Source organism: Macrotis lagotis, chromosome 2 (genome assembly GCF_037893015.1).
Source record: "Macrotis lagotis isolate mMagLag1 chromosome 2, bilby.v1.9.chrom.fasta, whole genome shotgun sequence".
In the NCBI taxonomy this organism is placed as follows: domain Eukaryota; kingdom Metazoa; phylum Chordata; class Mammalia; order Peramelemorphia; family Peramelidae; genus Macrotis; species Macrotis lagotis.
In genome coordinates, this window is record NC_133659.1 from 280,948,172 (window position 1) to 280,969,881 (window position 21,710).

At 41.2% G+C, this 21,710-nt stretch overlaps 1 protein-coding gene across 1 annotated transcript in view; it reads left to right on the top strand.

Moving 5' to 3' along the window:
* Positions 1-21,351, top strand: part of PPM1H (protein phosphatase, Mg2+/Mn2+ dependent 1H) — a 318,199-nt gene extending 296,848 nt beyond the window's left edge. Inside the window, 1 exon segment of the mRNA XM_074226229.1 lies at positions 14,377-21,351. Within this exon segment, the coding sequence (XP_074082330.1) occupies positions 14,377-14,524 (148 nt within the window). The 3' untranslated portion in view covers positions 14,525-21,351.
* The last annotated feature ends 359 nt before the right edge of the window (positions 21,352-21,710 follow it).

A 21,710-nucleotide genomic window follows, 5' to 3' on the forward strand; every position in this document is an offset into this window, starting at 1 on the left:
CCACTGTGTGTTAGCCAGAGACTGCCAAGGACAATTTATTAAGGCACTAGCATTTTCCTCTGGGAGATAGTTTCAGAGACTGGCAGAGTTCATTCGGCTAATCAGAATTCCCTCTCTGCCCAAGCAGCTTCCAACTTAAATTTTATAGTAATCGTGAAGCAAAGGACAAAATTTAATAATAGCAAAGTAAAATGAAGACATTTTTTGATTGACCAAACAGAAGAATATTAATAAAAATATCAGAGGTCTACCCTTGAAGGAAAAAAGGCTTCCTGAAAAATAAAGCATCCTTTCATTCCATCAGGTTCAGATTCAAAGGATTACCTCTCTTGCTCTCTGGTTCATGATAAACTAAGGCACACTTCCTTTGATTACAAAGTGATATTCCTTCTGATCTCTTTGAGGGAACAAAATAATATCCCTGATTCTGGGCAGTCAAAAAAAGTTAAATATCAGATCAAAGACACTGTTAAAGCCTTAATTCTTCATATGTGTGTGTATACATATATGTATATTTTAATATATTTCAATTCAATTTGATATACATTTTAATACATATCTATTCTAATAGCACAACTGAAATCTTAGTGGTATGCTCCCAGATTAAAAAAGGACTGGGGGGGGGGGTGCAGCTAGGGTGGCACAGTGGATAGAGCACCAGCCTAAGAGTCAGGAGGACCTGAGTTTAAATTTGACCTCAGACACTTAATAATTACTCAGCTATATGACCTTGGACAAGTCACTTAATTCCTTTACCTTGCAAAACAAACAAAAAAAAGGAATGGGGGGGAAGGGAGGAGGGAGACACAGCCAGAAGTAAGGGGCCTTCCAACAATCTTTTCTTGTTTTGTTGATTCTACCTTGTTAAATGATTAGGTTTGGGGTTTGGTTTTTTAAATAATATTTTACCATTATTTTGGATGTTTTTATTAATTATTAAATCTACAATAGAAAGCAGGGGCAGGTAGTTGGTATAGTGTATAGAGTCACTGGAGTTCGGAAGACCTGATGCTTAGAGCTAATGTGACCCCTGGCAAGGCTTACTTAATTAATAATAGTACTTTCCCAGCTGGGTTGTCATGAGGATCAAACAGGACAATAATTAGAAAGTGCTTTGTGCAATGTCTGGTTGTATAAATGCTGGCTATTGTTATTATTAAACAAAGAGAATGAGAGGGGGAAAAAGAGAATATGGTGGACCCCCTATTCCAACAGTTGCTGTTTGCTTCAAGTCAGGGGAAGGCTGAGATGATCTTGTGGTTCCTTTGATTTGCACATGGGTCTTTATGCCCGTTGGACATTTTTCTGCCTATTATTATGTTGCCACTATTCTCATGTTGATTTGAGTTCATCAGCTGCAATCCTTCTGCATTTATGAATGCAAAAGGTCAGCGCCAAGAAACTGAGAATTGCAAGAGCTAAATGACACCGGCCGTCTTTTACAAGTAATATTTGTTGCCAGTTTGACTGTGTACCTGCCCTTATTCATCAGTGCTCTTCTACCTAGCAGCAAATCAGCTAGCCAAAGATTCAGCCAACCTAGGAAACCACTGTGGTGTCTCGGTAGGGGTACAGTGGGGATTGGGGTCTCCTAGGCTGTGGACAGGACTCCTGTCTTAAAGAAAGGTCCAGAGGTGAGGGTTAAGGACACACAGCAGGGCATGTTAAAAAACAATGAAGACTCAAGGTCTGTATTTTAGACAAGAAGGGAAACCAAAACCAGAGAGGTTGGGGAGGATGGAAGTTGCCATCTAGGAGCCAGGCGCAGTTCATCTGGGACAATGATTTGAAGTGAGACAGTGGGATACCATCCTAACACATAAAGAATGCTAGAAATATTTTAGCAAAATAAATAAAACTATATTATTTCTTAAAATAATATGGAAAAGATTCTCAATAAGGCTATAGCACTGGTTCACATAGACTCCCATCTCCCACAGAATCAGGTCTGGTCAGAAGACTTGGCAGTAAGGACATCCTCAGGTCTCTGACTCTTGAACACAGACTTCATGCTTTTTAGGGAGAAAAAAATAATCTAGCCTATGTGGTAGAGATAATAGCAGAAATTAGTTCTACCCCAAAGGCAAAAGAAGAGGTAGAGGAGAAGGAAAAGTAAGAAATTATTTCATGAGGTTAATCAGGTTAAGAGACATGGAACTTTAGACTGAAGGTCAGAAAAGCAGGCTTGAATTTGACTTTGAGATCTTAGACAAACGGAATCAGAGTAGGAATATTTTCACCTGGACCAAAAAAAAAAAGTTGGGGAAGGGGAGGCAGGGAGGGAAAAGGTCCCAAAGGACAGTCCAACTGATTCTTCCTGTGGGGAAGGAGAAATTCAAGACTGATTATTGCTGCAGGGAAGAAATGATTCCCTCAAATCATCCCCCTAAACCCCTGTTGATCATGGCTCCGAAGACAACCTTCCTGGCCCCCCATTCCCTCTTCTTCCCCGTTTCTTCCTCCTTAGCATGATAAACTTGTCTAATTGCAAGAATTTATTCATCATGTACTCATTAAAAATCAGGAGACCATGATATTGATAGCATTTATAGAGAAAACCTCCTGATAACTAGATCACGGGTTCATAGATTTGAAGCTGGAGGAGCTCAGAGAATAACGAGGCCCTTCCTCTTCATCTTTCCAGAGTCCTAGAGAGCTGAAGTAGCTTGCCCAAAGTCAGCGATAGTGCCAGGGCTGGGGTTTGAATTTGGTGCTCCAAAATCAGAGAGCCTTCATTGGGATGTGTTACTTGATACATATGGATTTCTGCCCTAGAGACCCGGTAATTTATTTGAAACCTTTAATGGCTGAATTAATATAAAATTGTAAACATGTCTAATACATATTTCCATATATTATATGTATAACATGGGAAGTGTGCATGTACAAATATTTTTGAAGGATGGGTATTAAAAATGACACCAAGCCCCAGTGTCCTAATGGGGAAATCAATGTGACTAGAGAGCAACGGCCACTGGGAAGGTGTAGATTGAAAGGCATTTGATGGGCTTTTGCCTGTTCATCTCCTACAATGACCTTTGTGAAGCTGCCACACTGAATGAATGACTTGGAAAGCAGAGGAGGCCCAAACCATTATTTTCTGACTGTGCCTCTGAATACGGGCTTGCAAAACAAAATGTGAGAGCAACCAAGACCAGCCCTGGGTCCCCCAAGGAAAGACACACTTTAGGTTTCTATTGGTAATGAAAGTAGCTTCTCCCCCCACCCCCCCATCCTGCCTTTCCAGTCGGCTTTTCTTTCTACTTGGTTAGTCATTCCAGGGACTCCAACAACCCTCCAGCAGCCCCCAGTGCAGCCGAGAACAATGGGCTTGCTTTGGAGGCCTCTTTGGGGAGGTGCAGAAAATTCCTGTGGACACTCAAGAGGCCAAAGGGCTGCACAGAGCTTCCCCTTAACTGGAGAGGGCCAGAGTTGCCAGAGCTGGCATGCTATAGGGGAAAGAATCACAATCTCCTTGATTTTAATGTTTTAATTCATTCTCTCTCTCTCTCTCTCTCTCTCTCTCTCTCTCTCTCTCTCTCTCTCCCTCCCTCCCTCCCTCCCTCCCTCCCCCTTTTCTTTTCCTCTTTCTCTTTTACTCTCTTCACTCTCTCCCTGTCTCTCCCCTCTTTCTATTCTTTCTTTTCCCCCTTTCTCTTCTCTTTCCCTTCTTTCTCTCCCTTCTCTTCCCTCTCTTTCTCCTCTTTCCTTCCCCTTTCTTTTTCTCTCTTCTCCCTCTCCCTCTCTGCCCTCTTTCTCTCCCTTCTTTCTTTCCCCCTCTCCCTTCTTCCATCTCTTTTTCTCCCCTCTCTTTCTTTCTCTTCCTTCCCTTTCTCTCTCCACTTTCTCCTTCTTTCCCTTTTCTCTCTCTCTTTTCTTTCTCTCCTCTCTCTCTCTCTCTTCTTTCTCTCTCCTCTCTCCTATTTCACTCCCCTTTCCCTTCTCTCCCCTTTCTTCCTCTCCCTTCCCTTTCTCCTTACCCTCTTTGTCTCCCTTTCTGTTTCTTTTTCTCTATCCCCTCTATCTCTCCCTCCCCTCTTTCCCTCTCTCTTTCTCCCCTTCTCTTTCTTTGCCCCCTTTATCTCTCCTCTTTCCCCTTTTTCTCCCTCCTCTTTCCTTCCTTTCTTTCTCTCCCTCTTTCTTTCTCTTCCTTCCCTTTTCTCTCTCCTCTCCTCCCCCCTTTCTCCTTCCCTCCCTCTTTCTGCCCCCCCTTCCCTTTCTCCCCTCTTCCCACCTGTCCCTTCTGCTGGTTGCATCCCAGCCCTTCCCTTGCAGCAATGAGGTAGCCCCCTATCAAGTCCTGTGACAGCTGAGGAAATGATGGGAGGGGGAGGGAGGAATGATAACAAAGGTTGGAGAGCAAATTACAAGCATTGTTTTCTTTAGATGACATCCTTACCAACAGGGAATGCAAAGCAGCATCTCCCCTGGGGCGGGGTGGGGGGGGAGATTGGCAGATGAAGGAATTATTAGCATAAAGATGCATTTGTAACATTTTGACCTTCATGGTGCCCTCTCGGGCGGAAATGTGATAAGGAGTGGGCTGGGGTGGGCTGCCTGGCTTCAGGCTATCTTAATAGACCCCCTCATCCACAATCAGAAGTCCGGCTATCAGTGGGCAGCCGGCTGGCTGGGCTCCCCCCCCCCCACTGTAGAGTTTGCCCTAACGTGGAATTCTCTTGGCTGGCAGAGAGCTGGTCCCCCTGTATCATTGGTGGCATCAGAAAATGAGCCGCTCATCTACAATATGAGGAATGCATGGGGGAGGGGAGCTCCTGGGGCTCTGGAGGATTCCTGTCAGGGCCTGCAAGGCCTGAAGATGCTGCGAGATTGGAAGCCTCCCCAGAGGGATTTAGGGGATGTTGGGAGTGAGGATGGCGGAGGGAAGAGAGAGACTGGGTCCTGGCTGTGAGGTCTGCCTGCTGGAGGGCTCCCGTTCCTAAAGCTAAAGAGACGGGAGCCTGGAGGCAGGGGGAAGGGGGCCAAGTATATTACCCTGGATCCATAAGTAGTCATAAGAAGGAAGGGCTAGTGCGGGACCAGAAAACAGTTCTATTTACAAAGACACGCATACATACACTCAGTCTGTCTCTCTGTGTCTCTCTGTCTCTGTCTCTCTGTTTCTCTCTGTGTCTGTGTCTGTGTCTGTCTCTCTGTCTCTGTGTCTCTCTGTGTCTCTCTCTTGTCTGTCTGTCTCTCTCTCTCTCTCTCTCTCTCTCTCTCTCTCTCTCTCTCTCTCTCTCTCCTCTCATTCATTATCATCAGTAGGCTATCAGACATAACCCTTGCCTTGCATCCAGGATCTTTTGGTTGGGCTAAGAGTCACACCTTTGAGCTCCACTGTACTGCAGGTCCCATGTTTGAGCTAAGAGAGTCAGCATCCTGGAGACTTAGGTTTACCCTGACTTTCTTCCCATCCTAGCCCCCCAGAAGCACAGGTAGTCATGCCCCTTACTAAAGAAGAACTTAATTAGTATACGTTTGACAATAAAAACACCTCTCAAGCCAGGAGGTGGGTTTTATCCTTAAGTCTTGACTTTCAAAACCTCTGTAACATTCCCCTGATTTTGGTGAAGGAAATGAAATCTCCTTTTATTAAACCCTTGGGCTGAATTGTTTACTGGCAGGACCATATGGTTTTCCAGAGTCTGAACTCTAAAAGCTAAAGGAGGATTTGTTTGTGGTTTTTCTTGCTGGCTATTACAAGTTTTAGAACAAACTCATTAGAGTTGGATCTGGTATTTGATGAATAGATAAAAGGCATATTGACTTGTTTCTTTTAAGTAGCTTAACACCAGTTGACTAGGCATAGGAGACTTAAACTGGTCAGGTTTTACCTGGGATCTCCTTTCAGCAGCGAGCATCCCCCTTTTTCCTTGGGTTATTTGTGCAAACATATAGCAATGTCATATTGTTGGAACAGTGAAACCTTTTGAAAGACTTGGCCAGGGCGGGGATGATAAACCTGTAGGAAAATGACTTGTTTGACTTAGTTAATTAATATTTTTAAGTTAACAAGCATTTATTTTTTTCTCTCCTATTTCTTCTCCCCTTTGAGGAAAAAAAAAGCCCAAGTCTTATAATATCCTGCTTTACTTTCTCATGCTAAAATAATGCTTTGAGGAATTTAAGACTAACCAGAAAATTATAAGAATAACCCAGAATGTTAGTGGATTTCTTCCCCTTTCCTATCCCCCCCCAAATATAAACCTACAACCCATGAAGTGAGGATAATCTAGTAGTACTACAAGTAATAGTTGTAATTTAATAATCATGTGGTGGTGGTGGTGGTGGTGGTGGTGGTGGTGGTGGTGGTGGTGGTGGTGGTGGTGGTGGTGGTAGTAGTAATAGTAGTAGTAGTAATAGCAATAGCTCCAGGATTAGTGGGTGCTTGTGGTGATGTTAATAAAATAATAGCTAACTTTTTTCAGTTAACAAGCATTTATGTTCTCTCCCCTCTTTCTCCCCCAACAAAAAGAAAAACAAAAACCTTGTAACAAATATATAGAGTCAGATCCACATCCAAAAATGTATGTCTCATTCCACTTATTTAGTCCATCACCTCTCTGTAAGGAAGTGGGTTACATAAAGTCCTCCAAAATTATTCTTCTGATTGCATAGACTTTGTCCTTCCAATTTGTTCATTTTTGCCATATTGTTTTAATATAAATTGCTGTCCTGGTTTTGCTCACTTTACTCTGCATTAGTTCCTACAAGTTTCTAACCAGGTTTCTCTAAAACCATTCCCTTGTTCATTTCTTACAGTTTAGTATTCTGTTACATTCATATTCTTAGCACTTTGAAGGTTTGAAAGTGTTATTCATTATTCATTTGATTCTCATAGCACTCCTGTGAAACATACATCATCATCATCATCATCACTATCTTTTTTTTACAGATAAGGAAACTAAGACTGAAAGTGGTTAAGTTCCCTACCTGAGGACACAGCTTATAAATTTTCGAGGCAGGATTTGACCTGGACTTCAAGTCCAGGGCCCTCTGCCTTGTGAGTTGGAATCTTTTAATTCTTTGTAAGGGTGCCCCCAGCACTAATACAGTCCAAGGATCAAAGGAAATGGTTGATAATTACATGTTAATTGATTCTGGACAAGTTGGAATTTATAGTGTGGAAGTAGCTCCTCTATATATATATGAACTGACTTTATCCATAAGTCTAGGAAAGACGTCATTTCTTGTCCATTTAGAAGGATTCCCTGGCTGATGCTGCCAGTTCTCTCCTTTCCCCAGCTGGGGGGAGGGGTGGGCTGGTGACAAGGGGTACTGGCTTCACCGACCAGCCAGTGCCACCGTGGTGGCTCCCTAAACTGAGTGATAGTTATCCATCTGGCTCCCTTTGCTGTTTTCCCTTTCTCCCCCACAGTGACCTCTCCTACTCCCTCTGGCTCCCCTTCTCCCCAGCCCCAGAGCCCAGGGAAGGCTCTCAGCCAAGCCATGTGAGGTTTGCCAAGCCCATTCCCGCCCCAGCAGCTATTTCATTCTGTAGTGCTTTGCTGATCAATATTGAAAGCTTTAGGCCCAGAAGAAGAATGTTCTCAAAATACAAAAGTTGCATTCCGGTCAGACTCCTCATTAGGAGAAAGTAGATGCTTTACAACTACTTCAGCAGTTCTCTGATGCTGTTCTGACAGCTGAATCTGAAATCCGCTGCATTAGTGAATAAACGCGGTCAATAATGGACCCACAACTGCTATTCATCCACAACTTCCAGAAACCGCTGCCCCCTTCTCCCACCCCCATCACATTCAGTGCCAGATGCAGCAGCTGAGTCTATCCTCCTCTCCCAGTATATGGTTGAATTATTTTCCCATTCCCTTGCTTGATATGCTCAGATTTCTCTTGCTGCTATACTTTTTTGTGGGTGTGGTCATAGTTTATTATTTGTCTCCCCAAAGGAGAAAAAAACAAAAAACAGACTTTACCTTTAGGTAAGGTGAATATTGACTAGGGTTTGGGTTTATTTTTGTGGGGGTTTTTTTCCCAGACCTCAACCACCCCCCACCCCCCAAATAAAAAGCCCTTTTGTTCTATTACTTAGAGAAACATCTCTATTTCCATCTTATCTATTAAGATAGATCTTATCAAAAGTAGGGAATTCTTGTTCTGGTCAAGTACCAGCCTTTTCCATTATAAGCACTTTCCAAGCCTTCTTATGGATCAGTTTGTAATTCATAAAGTCCCTTGTAATAGCTCTGGGATCAGGACAGAGAACTTCTCAATCTAGGGATGGTTGGGAAATAGAAAGAAAAGAGGGAGAAATGAAGAGATGATTAAAAGTGCAAAAAGTCAAGAGTTCCCCCACTCCACACACTTGAACTGTTGATTTTTTTCTTAGGTTTCAGCATCTGTAAGGTCTGGATACCTTCTATCTGTTTGTATATTGTATCACATAGTACAACTTAAGTTATTTGTGGGCAGGGAGCATCTTTAGAGTGTGTGTGTGTGTGTGTGTGTGTGTGTGTGTGTGTGTGTGTGTGTTTTGTATCTCCACAATGTCTTGCAATATAGTAGGTATATTAAAAATGCTTATCTAAATGAATCAAGTGCTATTGCAATTTAGAGTATCCTTGATCGTAAAGCAATTACCACAAGCTAGTAAACTTCATTTATGTTAGAGTCACAAAGGATGATGGTAGTGGAGAAGAGATGAGAGCATCCCCAGAGAGCTCAGTATTCAACTTAATTTCTTACAAAGTAGGGTAAGGAGGATGGATCAGCAAGAAACATCCAGTTTGCCTGGGAAATGAGATGCCCGTGATACTGTTGGGGTGTCTGTCTCTAAGGTTAGTTTAGGGTTCCTACCAAGTATCCTCATTGGATGCTGCCTCTTACATCTCTTCTCTGGATGTTATGTGGGGGACCCAAATTGCAATCTGGACTGTCTGTCCCACTCCATGATCCCATTCCTAAATGCAAGCCTAGAACTCATTCCCTTTGCATTTCTGCGGTCCCCCTGTTAAGGAAGGGGTTTGACAAGGGAGACACTGTAGCAATAACTGTTTGGAAGTAGCCTGCATGATGATTCTTGTCCCTTAGAGGCCAGTATAAGAAAAAAAAAATTGTTTTTTTCCAGTGGCTTTGATCAGAATCCTCTCAATAGAAGATACTTCCCATTTCCACCCCACACTATTGCCCTACATGGATATGGGGTAATATTTTCAAAGAGAGATTGAAAATCTCTCCTCATGTAAATCTCTCTTATCTTCTAGAATTCAAGATCTAAAGAACATACCTCTGAAGGGTACAAGGATAGTAAAGACAAAGAAAAAAAGAGCACATTGATTCAGAAATTATCTAAAGTGACACTCATACTTTTTAATGTTTTTAGAAAGTCAATTTTTATTTATAAAAGGAGCTAAGTTGAAATGATTTGGAAAATATTTGCCTTTCATCATAGAGGCAAAAAGGCTTTTTGTTTGTTTTGTTTTGTTTTAAACAAAATACTTTGGGTTCATTGTTAAACATTTGTTACAGTAAACTATTTTGCAGAAAAGAGAATTAACAGGGTTGGAAAACTGTACAGGCCAGTGAGCTTAACCTCAAATCCTGGCAAAATTCTAGAACATACTTATTAATCAGAATCTGGAGAGGCCTACAAACCCCCTATTCAGAATGTTTTAAAAATGCATAAAACAAAACACACAGGATTACGAAGGAAACCAATTATACTGAGAGGCAACACAATATTTTGAAAACCAGTTCCAGGACCCAAATTAAGAACCCTTGGATAATTTAAACAAATAGTGAAAAGGAATGTGTTGGAAAAGCCACCATGGTCCTGTCAGTAACACTTTTGGAGTAGTTATGAAAGTGGTAAATCTGGGGAATATTAGAAATCATCAGTCTCAATTTTAGGAAAGTTCTTATGGAAGTGCTCTTCTTGTGACAGTCAAAATTAGCTGAATTCTGCATTGGTTGAATATACACATCTCAAAAGAAGTCATTAATAGTTCCAAAAAATATAAAAATAGTCATTAATAAATATCATTAATAATAAATAATAATGTAATAATTACATAATCATGAAAAAATAGTCATTAATAGTTACAGGGCAGTCTCTAGTGGAGTGCTGTGGGATTTCTATCCTTTTGCTTCTTGTGGCTATTGTTGTGTTTCAGTCATTTTTAGTCATTTCCAAACTCTTCCTGATCCCCATTTGGGGTTTTCTTAGCAGAGATGCTAAGGCAGTTTCCCATTTCCTTCTCCAGCTTATTTTACAGATGAGAACACTGAGGCAAACAGTTTAAATGACTATCCCAGAGTCACATAACTTAGAGTGTCTAAGGCGGATTTGAACTCAGAAAGATGAGTCTTCTTGTCTCTCAACCCAATGTTTTGTCTACTGCTCTGCAGCCTTACTCTTGTGTTCTTTAACTTTTTCTTTTAATCAGTGACTTGGTTTGCTTATAAGATTTTCAAATGACAAAAAAACTGAGCACCTAATACAATGGATAACAGGGTTCTACTAGACCCTGATAGAACAGAATATTGGGCACAGTGGAATTTAATAAGCATAGGTTCTTATATTACTGAAGGTGGGTTTTTAGCTTTTCTAAACCCAAATATAAATTGGGGGAGATAAGGCAAAACACTTGTCTGAAAAAGGTCTGGGGAATCAGCAGGGGGATGAGGTAATCCAGGAAGGCTATGTGCCCTTCCACAGGGATCCAAGCTGTTCAGAGGACATGCATCCATCATTTATGAAGTACCTGAAATTTTGCTAGTGAGCAACTCAGTGACAAAACAGTCCCTATCCTCAGAGATATTACATTTTGTGCATCTGAAATATTGTCTTCAATTATATTTACAAAATGTCACATTTACAGAAGTACCCAAGGTTGTATATCCAGGACCTCATGGACAGAACTCAAGATTAGATTGTAGAAAGATTAAAGAAACAAGGAATGTTTATCCTGGAGAAGAGATAGGAGCTGGGGAAGGATCTGTCTCCAAGGGAAAGAGGTTATAATGGTTCTACTTGGCTGGCCACAGAAGGCAGAACTAAAATCACCTGGTAGTTATTACAAATACATCTTTTTTTTATTTGCTTTTTTAAATTTTCAATTTTTTTGCCAAAACATCTTTGATAAGAGTCTGCAGAATAATTAATATTTATAGGAACTATCTATCTATCTATCTATCTATCTATCTATCTATATATATATATAAAACATCACACCCCATACCAAGATAAGATTCAAATGGATACAGGATTTATATAGATATAGATATACATATAATATAGATATACATATACATAGATATAGCTATATCTAGATAGATAGATAAAACCAGTTACCATTCACCAATGAATAGGGATCAAAAAATATAAACAATTCTCAAAAGAATCCCTAATTATTAACTACTATATGAAAGATTACTCCAAGATGCTATAAGAAAATGCAAACAAAACAATTCTAAAGTTTTACCTCACATCCAACAAATTGACAGATATGAAAATAATCACTGTTGGAGTCTTTTAAGAAAGGTAGATAAGCTAATATACTGTTGGTAGAGCTGTGAATTGGTCTAACGGTTCTGGAAAGCAATTTGAAATTGATTTTTTTAAATGTGAATAGATTTTAATGTTGAATGTAATCTTATCTTTTTCAATTAGCAAACATCAATATTCTCTCTCACTCCTTATCCCATCATTGAATAAAAAAAGAAAACCTTTTTAGCAAATATGGTGATAATGATAATTTATTTTATTTATTAATAATAATTTATATTATTTCATCTACAAAAATCCTGAGTTAAGTATTATTATTACCTCATTTTATAAAACCAGTAATGAGACTTGCCCCTAGGTTCACACAGTGTCTGAGACTGTATTTGAACTTGGGTCTTTCTGACTCCATGCTCAACAATCTTTATGAGTGTCAATAAATATGCACCGTCAAGCAAAATAAATTCCCACATTAGCCATATCCCCCCACTCACACCCCCAAAAAGAACTGTCTCATTCCAAACCCTGAGTTCATCATCAGTCTTATCAGGAAGCATATTCTGGAATTATGTTTTAACTTTTTTAAGTTCTACAGAGATACAGAATCCCACTGTTAAATTTAGAAGCTGTCCAGCCTCACCCCCAAAGGCAGTGACCCCAAATATATTCAAAGGGGGATGGGAATTGGAAGATAGGGGATCATCACTGGAAATCATCAAGATAAAATTTTGTAAACTAACTACATTAAAAGTTTGGGTTTTTTTTAAAACCTATCTTCAAAACCTATCAGATCATTTAGTTGGGGTTCTTTCATTATCAAAGTCTATGGACTAAAAAAAGCAATCCTTTCTTTTTCTCTTTCGGGGGAAGGCAAGAGGGAATAGAAGAACTGGAGTCCTTTTCTTCAACTTCTGCTCCTTTAAGATCAGGTCTCCTCCCAACACCTCAGACCCTATACCAAGAAAAGATCCAAATGGATACAGGATTTAGACATAAAAACAATACTATAAGCAAATTAGAAGATCAAGGACTGGTTTACCTGTCAGATCTATGGAAAGGGAAGCAGTTTATGACTAAGGAAGAGGAGGAGAGCATTACTTAAAATAAACTAGATGACTTTGATTACATTAAATTAAAAATCTTTTGCACAGACAAAACCACTGTAACCAAGATCAAAAGAAATGTAGTAAATTGGAAAACAATCTTTACAACTAATGTTTCTGACAAATGACTCATTTCTAAAATATACAGAGAACTGAGTCAAATTTTAAAAAAAAGCCATTCCCCAATTGACAAATGGTCAAAAGATATGCAAATATATAGATGAGATCAAAGCAATCCATAGTCATTTGAAAAATTGCTGTAAATCATTACTTATTAGAGAAATGCAAGTTAAAGCTTCTCTGAGGTACCACCTCACACCTCTCAGACTGACCAATATGACCAGAAAGGATAGTGATCATTGTTGGAAGGGATGTGGGAAATCTGGGACACTATTACATTGCTGGCGGAGCTGTGAACTCATCTAACCTTTCTGGAGAACAATTTGGAATTAAGCCCAAAGGGCAACAAAAATGTGCATACTCTTTGATCCAGCAATACTACTACTGGGTATATACCCTGAAGACATGATGAAAAAAGGTAAAAACATCACTTGTACAGAAATATTCCTAGCAGCCCTGTTTGTGTTGGCAAAAAAATTGGAAGTCAAGTAAATGTCCTTCAGTTGGAGAATGGCTTAGAAAACTGTGGTATATGCAACACTATGTGGTATATGGGACACTATTGTTCTATTAGAAACCAGGAGGGATGGGAATTCAGGGAAGCCTGAAGGGATTTGCATGAACTGACACCGAGATGAGCAGAACCAGAAAAACACTGTACACACCCTAACAGCAACTGGGGTGGGGGGCGGTGATGATCAACCTTGATGGACTCGCTCATTCCATCAGTACAACAATCAGGGACAATTTGGGGCTGTCTACAATGGAGAATACCATCTGTATCCAGAGAAAGAATTATGGAGTTTGAACAACAACCAAGGGCTATTAACTTTAATTTAGGGAAAAAAAACTGACATCTTATGGTCTGATCTTGCTATCTTTTATATTTTATGTTTCTTCCTCAAGGATATGATTTCTCTCTCATTACATTCAATTTAAATCAATGTATACCATGGAAACAATATAAAGATTTTGCAAATTGCCTTCTGTGGGAGGTGGGGGGAGGGAAGTAAGATTAGGGGAAAAATTGTAAAACTGAAAATAAATAAAATCTTTAAGAGATGTGGCCATCCCCAAAGAGAAGTTCTCAGTTGGTGGTGAATTCTGAACATTCCCAATTACAAGAATTCTGATTAGTTACCTGATTCTTCCACTCATTACAAAGGCAGTGGTTCTTAATCTCTGATCCATGAACTAGGTTTTTAAAAATATTTTTATGGCTCTACTGGTGTCCTTTGTATTTTTTATGATACATCCAAAGACATTCTGAGAAGCGTCATCAACTTCACTAGACCACTAATGGCAACAATAATACAAAAAGAGGTTAAAACCTCCAGCACTAAGCCACGAAGTTTGTCATTTTTGAAAAGCTAACTGACTAGCAACTGATGTATTTGTTGAGCCCACTGACCAGAAAAGAAAGAGTCTGACCCAACCTATCAGACAGAAGACCTTAAAGACCATCTCTTTCCATGTTTGGTTTCCATGGGAATTCAATTATGTGAGTTTATCAGCAAGACCTATAAGAATATCCAATAGGAATTATTTATGGTATGGTTTCCCTCATGATAGGGGATCTCCCTGAAGGCAGGCAACTTTGAGTTGACCTTTCTGGGGATTTCCATCTTCCTCTCTTAGCAAGAAGTACCTATTGACTGACTCTTGTTCTCCCTTGGCCCTCCTCAGGTACACTCTGGCTGCTCAGGACCTGGTCATGCGCGCTCGAGGTGTGCTCAAGGACAGAGGCTGGAGGATATCCAATGACCGGCTGGGCTCAGGGGACGACATTTCTGTCTATGTCATTCCTTTAATACACGGGAACAAACTCTCATGAGACTCATAATGGTCCAGGGGACTGGAAGGATTGTTGGAAGCGAGAGATTGTATGTCTCTTTGAGGAAGGGAAATGCAGAAGTCAGTTCCAATTGATGTCCTCCATTCGCGATCCTAGCCAGGTGGGTGAGGAGATTGCCGTGACCCAGGCAGAGCTCCACAAATGCCTCTACTTTAACTGCTTCAGGTATCCCTTAGGTTCCTTCCTTCTCCTATATTCATGGGACTTGGACGCTCAGCAAGAGCTCAAAGGCAAAGACTTTTTCCGGGGGTCGTCTTTCTCTTGCTTCCTTTTACAGATCACCTAATTTGAGGCCTCCCCTCCTGGGGCCACAGGAGTATTTATTTTGTTCCAGAATAGTTGGAGCAAGCTTTTTCAGGTATAACCCAGCTAAAAGGTGTTCAGCCAGTCAAGTTGCCCGCTTCCCTAGGATTTAAGGAACACATACACTGGAAAGTCCCTGGAAGTGGATGCTGGATTGGACCCTAGAAGCCCTCCTTCCTCCAGTCAGCCCGGTGCTTGTTATAGGGAAAGCTTCCAAGACATGGGTTTTTATGGGTATGGTGTGCTTTTTTTGGGGGGGGGAGAAGATTATTTGGGTTTTTTGCATTCCTTGATTCCCCATCTTCTGAGTCCACTGAGCAGGACTGGGATATTGCAGCCCCTTGCTGAGGAATGCCTTTTCCAAAGCCAACCCAAGGCAGGGCCCTAGAACATCTTGGCTACCACCACTCAAGCAGCCATGTGGATGGGACCCTGAATGGCAGAACACTGTTGTTGTGTAATAGTGAATCCAGTGGTCCTGGGTCACATTCTCTTTCCAGATTGGTTTGTTTTCACCAAAATCAGTGTAGTCTCTCGGACATTTTTGATGCCCACCATTACCCTCAGTGGTCTTTCCTGTTGGGGACTCAAGGTGAGACACTGGGAGTAGGGATTTCCATTCATTGAATGGCTGCCTCCCTCTCTCCTACCACCCTCCTGTTTAAAGGATCACTATGTAGAAGGAGGTTATTTGAAGCAGTGTAGAGGAGTCTGGGGTGAATGGGGAGTTTCTTGTGATGGTCTTGTAGCCATCCTTCCTTTTCAAAGTTACACAGCATCCAAGGTCATATACCTTCCCCCATATATACCTACAACCAAACCAGGATACCTGGACAACCATCTCATGCTCCCCTTGTACCCATCCCCATTTTCCAGTCTGGTCTTTCTCACACCCTATTGTCCTGATTGTTTCACCCTCCCTCCCTACCATCTCTTGTCCCTAGATATGATTTCACTGTTCTTCCTCACACACCAAAGCACCCCATTTTCATAACCCTTATCCAACATTTTTAAGAGGGATGGGATTCAAATTGAAGTAAATCTCTTTTCTGACCACTGTGCCAAAGATAATGCTTGCTTTTGTGGGACCCGGAGTGACACAAGGATTGGGGTCCACCAGCTACATCTCCTCCATGAGCCTTAGGTGCTTGGGGCGTCTTCACACTGGAAAGTCCCTGGAAGTGGAATGACTTTCCACAATGAAAACCATTTCTGTAGACCAGTTAAAGGGAAGAAGAGAAGTTTGTGTAACTCTAAAAAAGGCCAGCTAGCCAGTTCCACGTTTCACACATATTTGAATTCCTTCCCCAGAGGAGAAAAGGGCCAGCATCTCCCCCCCAGGCTGCCACGTCTTTTACTTGGAGGCATTAAGATTTTCTGAGGATTGGCTTAGAGCCTTCCCTGCTCAGGAACTATTCCATGATATGTAAACGAGGTTCCTGCCAAGTGGCATTTCAGTTCTAAGGAGCTCACCAGGTATTACCCCCCAACCACTGGCTGCGAGAAGTTTCTGTACCACTTTGTTCATCTAGGTCTACCCCGTGAGGTAGGCCCCCTCCCACTTCCTTCCTCTGCCGGTCAAATCCACTATGGTGTCTGATGCTGTACTGTAGAGATGGGTCACTGGGAGGAGGGGGAGGGATGCTTTGACTCCTGTGGTTCCTGTGTTGACTACACGTGATGCCGCAGACGAGGAAGTGAAGATAACATCCAAGCTGGGGGAGCCAAAGAGACCAATGACCCTTTCTGCCATGCCCTTCTTCCTTTCCAGTGGGATAAATGGTAATGCAGAGATCTGTCTGGTCTGACCTGGAGAGCCTTTTGCTCATGGTGGCAGGTCTCAGGTTGAATGATAATGAATAGTCAGTATGTACACACACACACACACACACACACACACACACACACATACTAACACTCAAACAAACACCCCCTATTTTCAACCCTTTTGTTGTTCTTTTCCCTTTGGGAGCCCACACCTTCCTCCACTTGGAAGTCTTTCTCTGTGGCTGCAGCCACAATCCCTGTTCACCTCCTGGTAAGAGGTGAGGAGGAGCAGTGGCCTCAACATACAGCCTGTTTGGGCATTTGTTTCCCCAGGAATTCCACTCACAAGCCACAGGGAAAACAAGTCCCATGTGAAAAGGTTCATTTCTCAAAGGGCACAAAAAGCATGGCTGTACCTCTTCTCAGGTTGGGACAGCCAGGCTATTGGATGGAGGAAGGAGAAAAAACAGTTTGTTTCCAGGCCCTGAGATGGTCAGGGGGCACATGGGTGAGACAGCACTAAAGGAGGAATGAATCAAAGGTGACCAAAATGATTGGCCAGAGCCCCTTGTTGAGCTCAGTGATCTGAGCTGGCTGAGCAGTTGGCTTCCTCACCCTGACAGGGGCACAGGTCCCTTCAAGCTTGGGCAGTGAGCATGTCTAGAGAAAATGCTGGCTGTTAGAGGACCCCCCTCCCCCACAAGCCAAGAGGCAAGACATTCCATCATCTACTTATATCTATGCCACCAAGTCTTGAGACTTGTAGTCAAATCTTCTTGTAGCTGTCCCAGAGGAAGTCTTGCTTTTCATTTCCCCAATTATGTTCTATTATCCCGAGGGTTGGTGTTCTTTTTTCCTTTTGTGATATTTTGGTGGTTTTGTCTTGAGATGGCTGTTTCCATTTCCCAACTGGGCTTCTCCAACACTCCCAAGCCCTCGGTTTTGTCAACACTATTGACATTAAAGGAAGGAGACTTCTCCAAGGAAAACTGCCCATAAACCCATCGTTCCATTCCTGATTTAGTCTCCAGGATCACCAAACCCCTTTCCTGACCAGTTAGCCCTGGGATATTAGACCAGCCATACTTTGCATCCTTATCACAGCTTGTGGGATCCTGACCTTAGGCTGGGCTGAGAGTGGTGATCCTGGCTGCCCATGGGTGCCTGCTGCCATACTGATGGGGGTGGGAGCAGGGGAAGTGAGCACCCACCTGTGACTGCCCTCAGAGCTCCCTTCTGTGGTACCAGGGAAGTGGGTACCAAGCTTTCTCCACTAATTCTGCTGTGGTCACCCATACTTGGGGAAGGCAGAGAGAGGCAGGGGAGATGTAGTATTTTCATTTGAAGGTTTAACAATCAACTCTCCCTGCCCCACCCTCCAGCCCCTTTTGCTTCCCTGCCACCTTTCATCTCATCCAGGGCTTTAACCCAGTAGTTTCAGATCTTGGGATCCTCTGAGAAGGGTCTGTTTTGATGATGATCTGCTATTCCAGTGTCTCCCAAGTGTGTGGCCCAACCTCTCCCCTTCATGAGGTTAGGTTGTTATTTATTAATCAAGGGGAAGGAGGTTTTATATTACCAAGTATATAGCCTTCCCTTCAAGGGCCCAAGCATCTCTGTACTCTTTCCACCAGTGAATAATAAAGCCTTAATGGGATTTCTTTTTTCTTTTCTTTTCTTTTCTTTTCTTTTCTTTTCTTTCTCTTTCTCTTTCTTTTCTTTTCTTTCTTCCTTTCTTTCTTTCTTTCTTTCTTTCTTTCTTTCTTTCTTTCTTTCTGTCTTTCTGTCTTTCTGTCTTTCTTTCTTTCCTTTTCTTTCTTTCTTTCTTTTGTTGATAAGCAGTCCTTTATAAGACAAAGAGAAAAAGAGAAAAGGGAGGTTTTCACAAACACAATAGAATCAGGCATGACCCCCCCCCAACCAAGCTTTTAAAAATAGAAAAGGCCCCAGGCCACTGGATGGAGTTCTACACTGGAAAATCCAAGTACAAAAGACAGGAGAGTGTTGCTGAAGCCAAGCGGCTCCCTCTGGCCTTCTGTGAGGGTTTGCAGCTCGGCAGAGTTTAGCCAACCTTGGCAGCATTGGACTGGTGATGTGGCACATGGATGGCTAATGTTCTGAGGTATCTGGAGAACACACCATAAGCAGCCCAACCAAGGGCAAGGCTTGGTCCAGACTGGCTTGACCATCTGGCCCCACCATATACTCTTGTGTAAATAGCTTTATTTTTTTTTCCTTTGTCTTAGATGAAGATGTGTTCATGTAGCTACCACGTAGACAGTGACCAAATGAGACAATTGTGCTGCCAATTTCTACCTGTGATGTACTTGAAGGATGAGGAGCCCATGGGGCCTCCATACTTTCCATCCTTCCAAGAGTACTTTGTGTTTGTTGATGTCTGTTTGGGGTGATTGGGGTTTTTGGTTGTTGTTGTTTCTATTTTTTAGGGATTTTATGAGGGGGTTATTACTCTTTCCTTGTTTTTCTTCCATTTTCTTTGTTCCTACTGGGATTTCAAGCAGGCCTATGATAGAAACCACACTTTCAAGACTACAATCTTTGGGTTTTTTTCCCACAAGGACCCTTGCAGAATGAAGAGGGAGAAGAATTTGTCAGAAAATGAGTTTCTGAATAATACACTTTTCTGCTTTTTCCAACTGTGTTGACTTTTGTAAAGCCCCCCCAACCCAAACAAAAACCATTTAGTACAAAGGATTTATTGTATGTGTTTTGGAAACTTAAGTGCAATGTCCCAAGGGAAAAGCTAAGGAGAAATGTATATGCTCATTGAAATTTTAAAATAAAGAAGATTATATATATGTACATAGGACACCTTCATCAAGGCTGAGTTTTTTGTCTCTGAGTTTTTTGTCCCAGCTTGTAATGGGATCTTTGGTAAATCACCTCACTGGGCCTCAGTTTCCTGATCTTTCAAATAAGGGGTCTTTGAGGGAATTTCCTTTTGCAATTCCAAAAATGGTTATCACCAATTTATGATCATCCAATTGGAAGTTTTCCATGCTGAAAAATGGTACTTATTTGAGTACTCCATCTGAATGTAAGACAAATACAAAAGTGATTAAAAGGGGGAAATGAAACCATTATTCAGAGCCTTTACAGAAATAACATTAGTCCTCAAAGATATAAAAATATATCCCTAGAAGCTAGATATAGAGACTGGAATAATGAATGCATAGGTAAATATCGCTGGCTAAGACATTCTCAGGTAAGAGAAGGAGTGAGTTGTCCATTTTGCTTAATAATAGAACAGAAAAAAAGTCAGGATTTGAACGGGTTAGTTGACTCGTTGAAGAGCTCAAGTGCATTAGAGAAGTTCAAGTAGATTGTAGAAGGAAGAAGGTTAACTGTTACTGTGTGAGAAGTGGGGGAAGAACCTTTAATCTGAAATAAGACGGTTGTTCATGGTTTGCTACTTCCATTTAACTCCAGGAAGCTAAGAGAATTGATAAATCACTCAAAATTTGATGAATAATCTGAAAAAAATCAGTTCACAAAGATTACCAAAATATGTTGAATCTTTATTTGAGCATTTACTTAGAAAAAGCAAGAGTGGAAGCAGATTAGAGACCAACCTAAAAAATTATCAAAAAAAGGAGGGGGAAAGAGATAGGGAAATGTGGGAGGGAAGAAAAGGAAATAATCCTTAGGAAAAAAAAATAGATTTCAGGATTTTTATATAGTAATCAAAGAGTTTTGTCTCTTCCCACCTCAAAAATAAAAAAGAAACTCAACTCTCTGAGGCAGTGACCAAGGTGCTATTGGACAATTTTCTTGCAAAGTCGTCTTGGTTGGTTGACATAAAATGATCAAAAATTTGTAGAGAGGGCAGTTAGGCGGCACAATGGCCCTAGAGTCAGTAGGACCTGAGTTCAAATGTGCCCTAAGACACAATATTTACTTAGATGTGAGACTTTGGGCAAATCACTTAACCCCATTGCCTTGCCAAAAAAAAAGTAGTGAAGGAAAATTGGGAAAATATTCTTGAAAAGCAATTAGAAATTTTTCTATAACATAGTGACTAAAATAAAGAAATGCAGGCTAAGGAATTCATAAGAGGATAGAGAGTATGGTGTATATGTGGAAAAGGCTATAAGTCATAAAACTAGCTAGTATCTGGTATCAAAAGGACTGAAGTGCAAATTCTGCCTCAGACATTTAATAGCTATTTGGCTCTGACCATGTCATTTAACCCTGTTTTCTTCAGTTTCCTCATCTATAAAAGGAGCCAGAGAAGGAAATGGCAAACCACTTCTTTTGTCAAGAAAACCCTAAATGGGAGTCACAGAGAATCAGACCTGCTTGAAACAAGTCTACAGTAACAACAAAGAGTGGGCTAGATGTTCATTAAGGTCCTTTCCAGTTCTGAGTCCTATGATCTCCAATTTAGGATCATAGATCTAGAGTGTAGCTAGTTCAACCCTCCTTCCCCCATTTAACAGATGAAGAAACTAAGGCCCAGGTGTCAACAAGGATTCTCACCCATAAAAAGAAGCAACACTTCTTAGTGGATGGACTACCAGACTTGAACTCAAGGAGTTCTATTTTTGGTTTCATCTCCAGCATGGGCAATTTAACAATCTCAAGGCCTCATTTTCCTCATCCAACCCATATGGTATATTAATTGCAGTGTTTTTAGGATCAAATGAGTTATTTGCAAAGGACTAGACATGGCCTCAATTGGTTCATTTGTTAAAAAGAGAGAGAGAGAGAGAGAGAGAGAAAAAGAGAGAGAGAGAGAGAGAGAGAATTGGACTAGAATTTACAGTTCTAAATTATTATAGTGCTACATAAGATGTTAGCTGGTATACTTTTCCCTAAAATTATTGTTCATTATTTTTCAGTCATATCTGACTCTTCATGACCCCATTTGGGGTCTTCTTGCAAAGATACTGGAATGATTTGACATTTTCTTCTCAGAATCATTTTATATATGAGAAAACTGAGGGAAACATGGTTAAGTGACTTACCCAGGGTCACACAGCTAGTAAGTGTGAGACTGGATTTGACCTCATCAACACCAGCTCTCTTATCCACTCAGATGGCTAATTGCCCTAATACCCCTTCTCATATGATT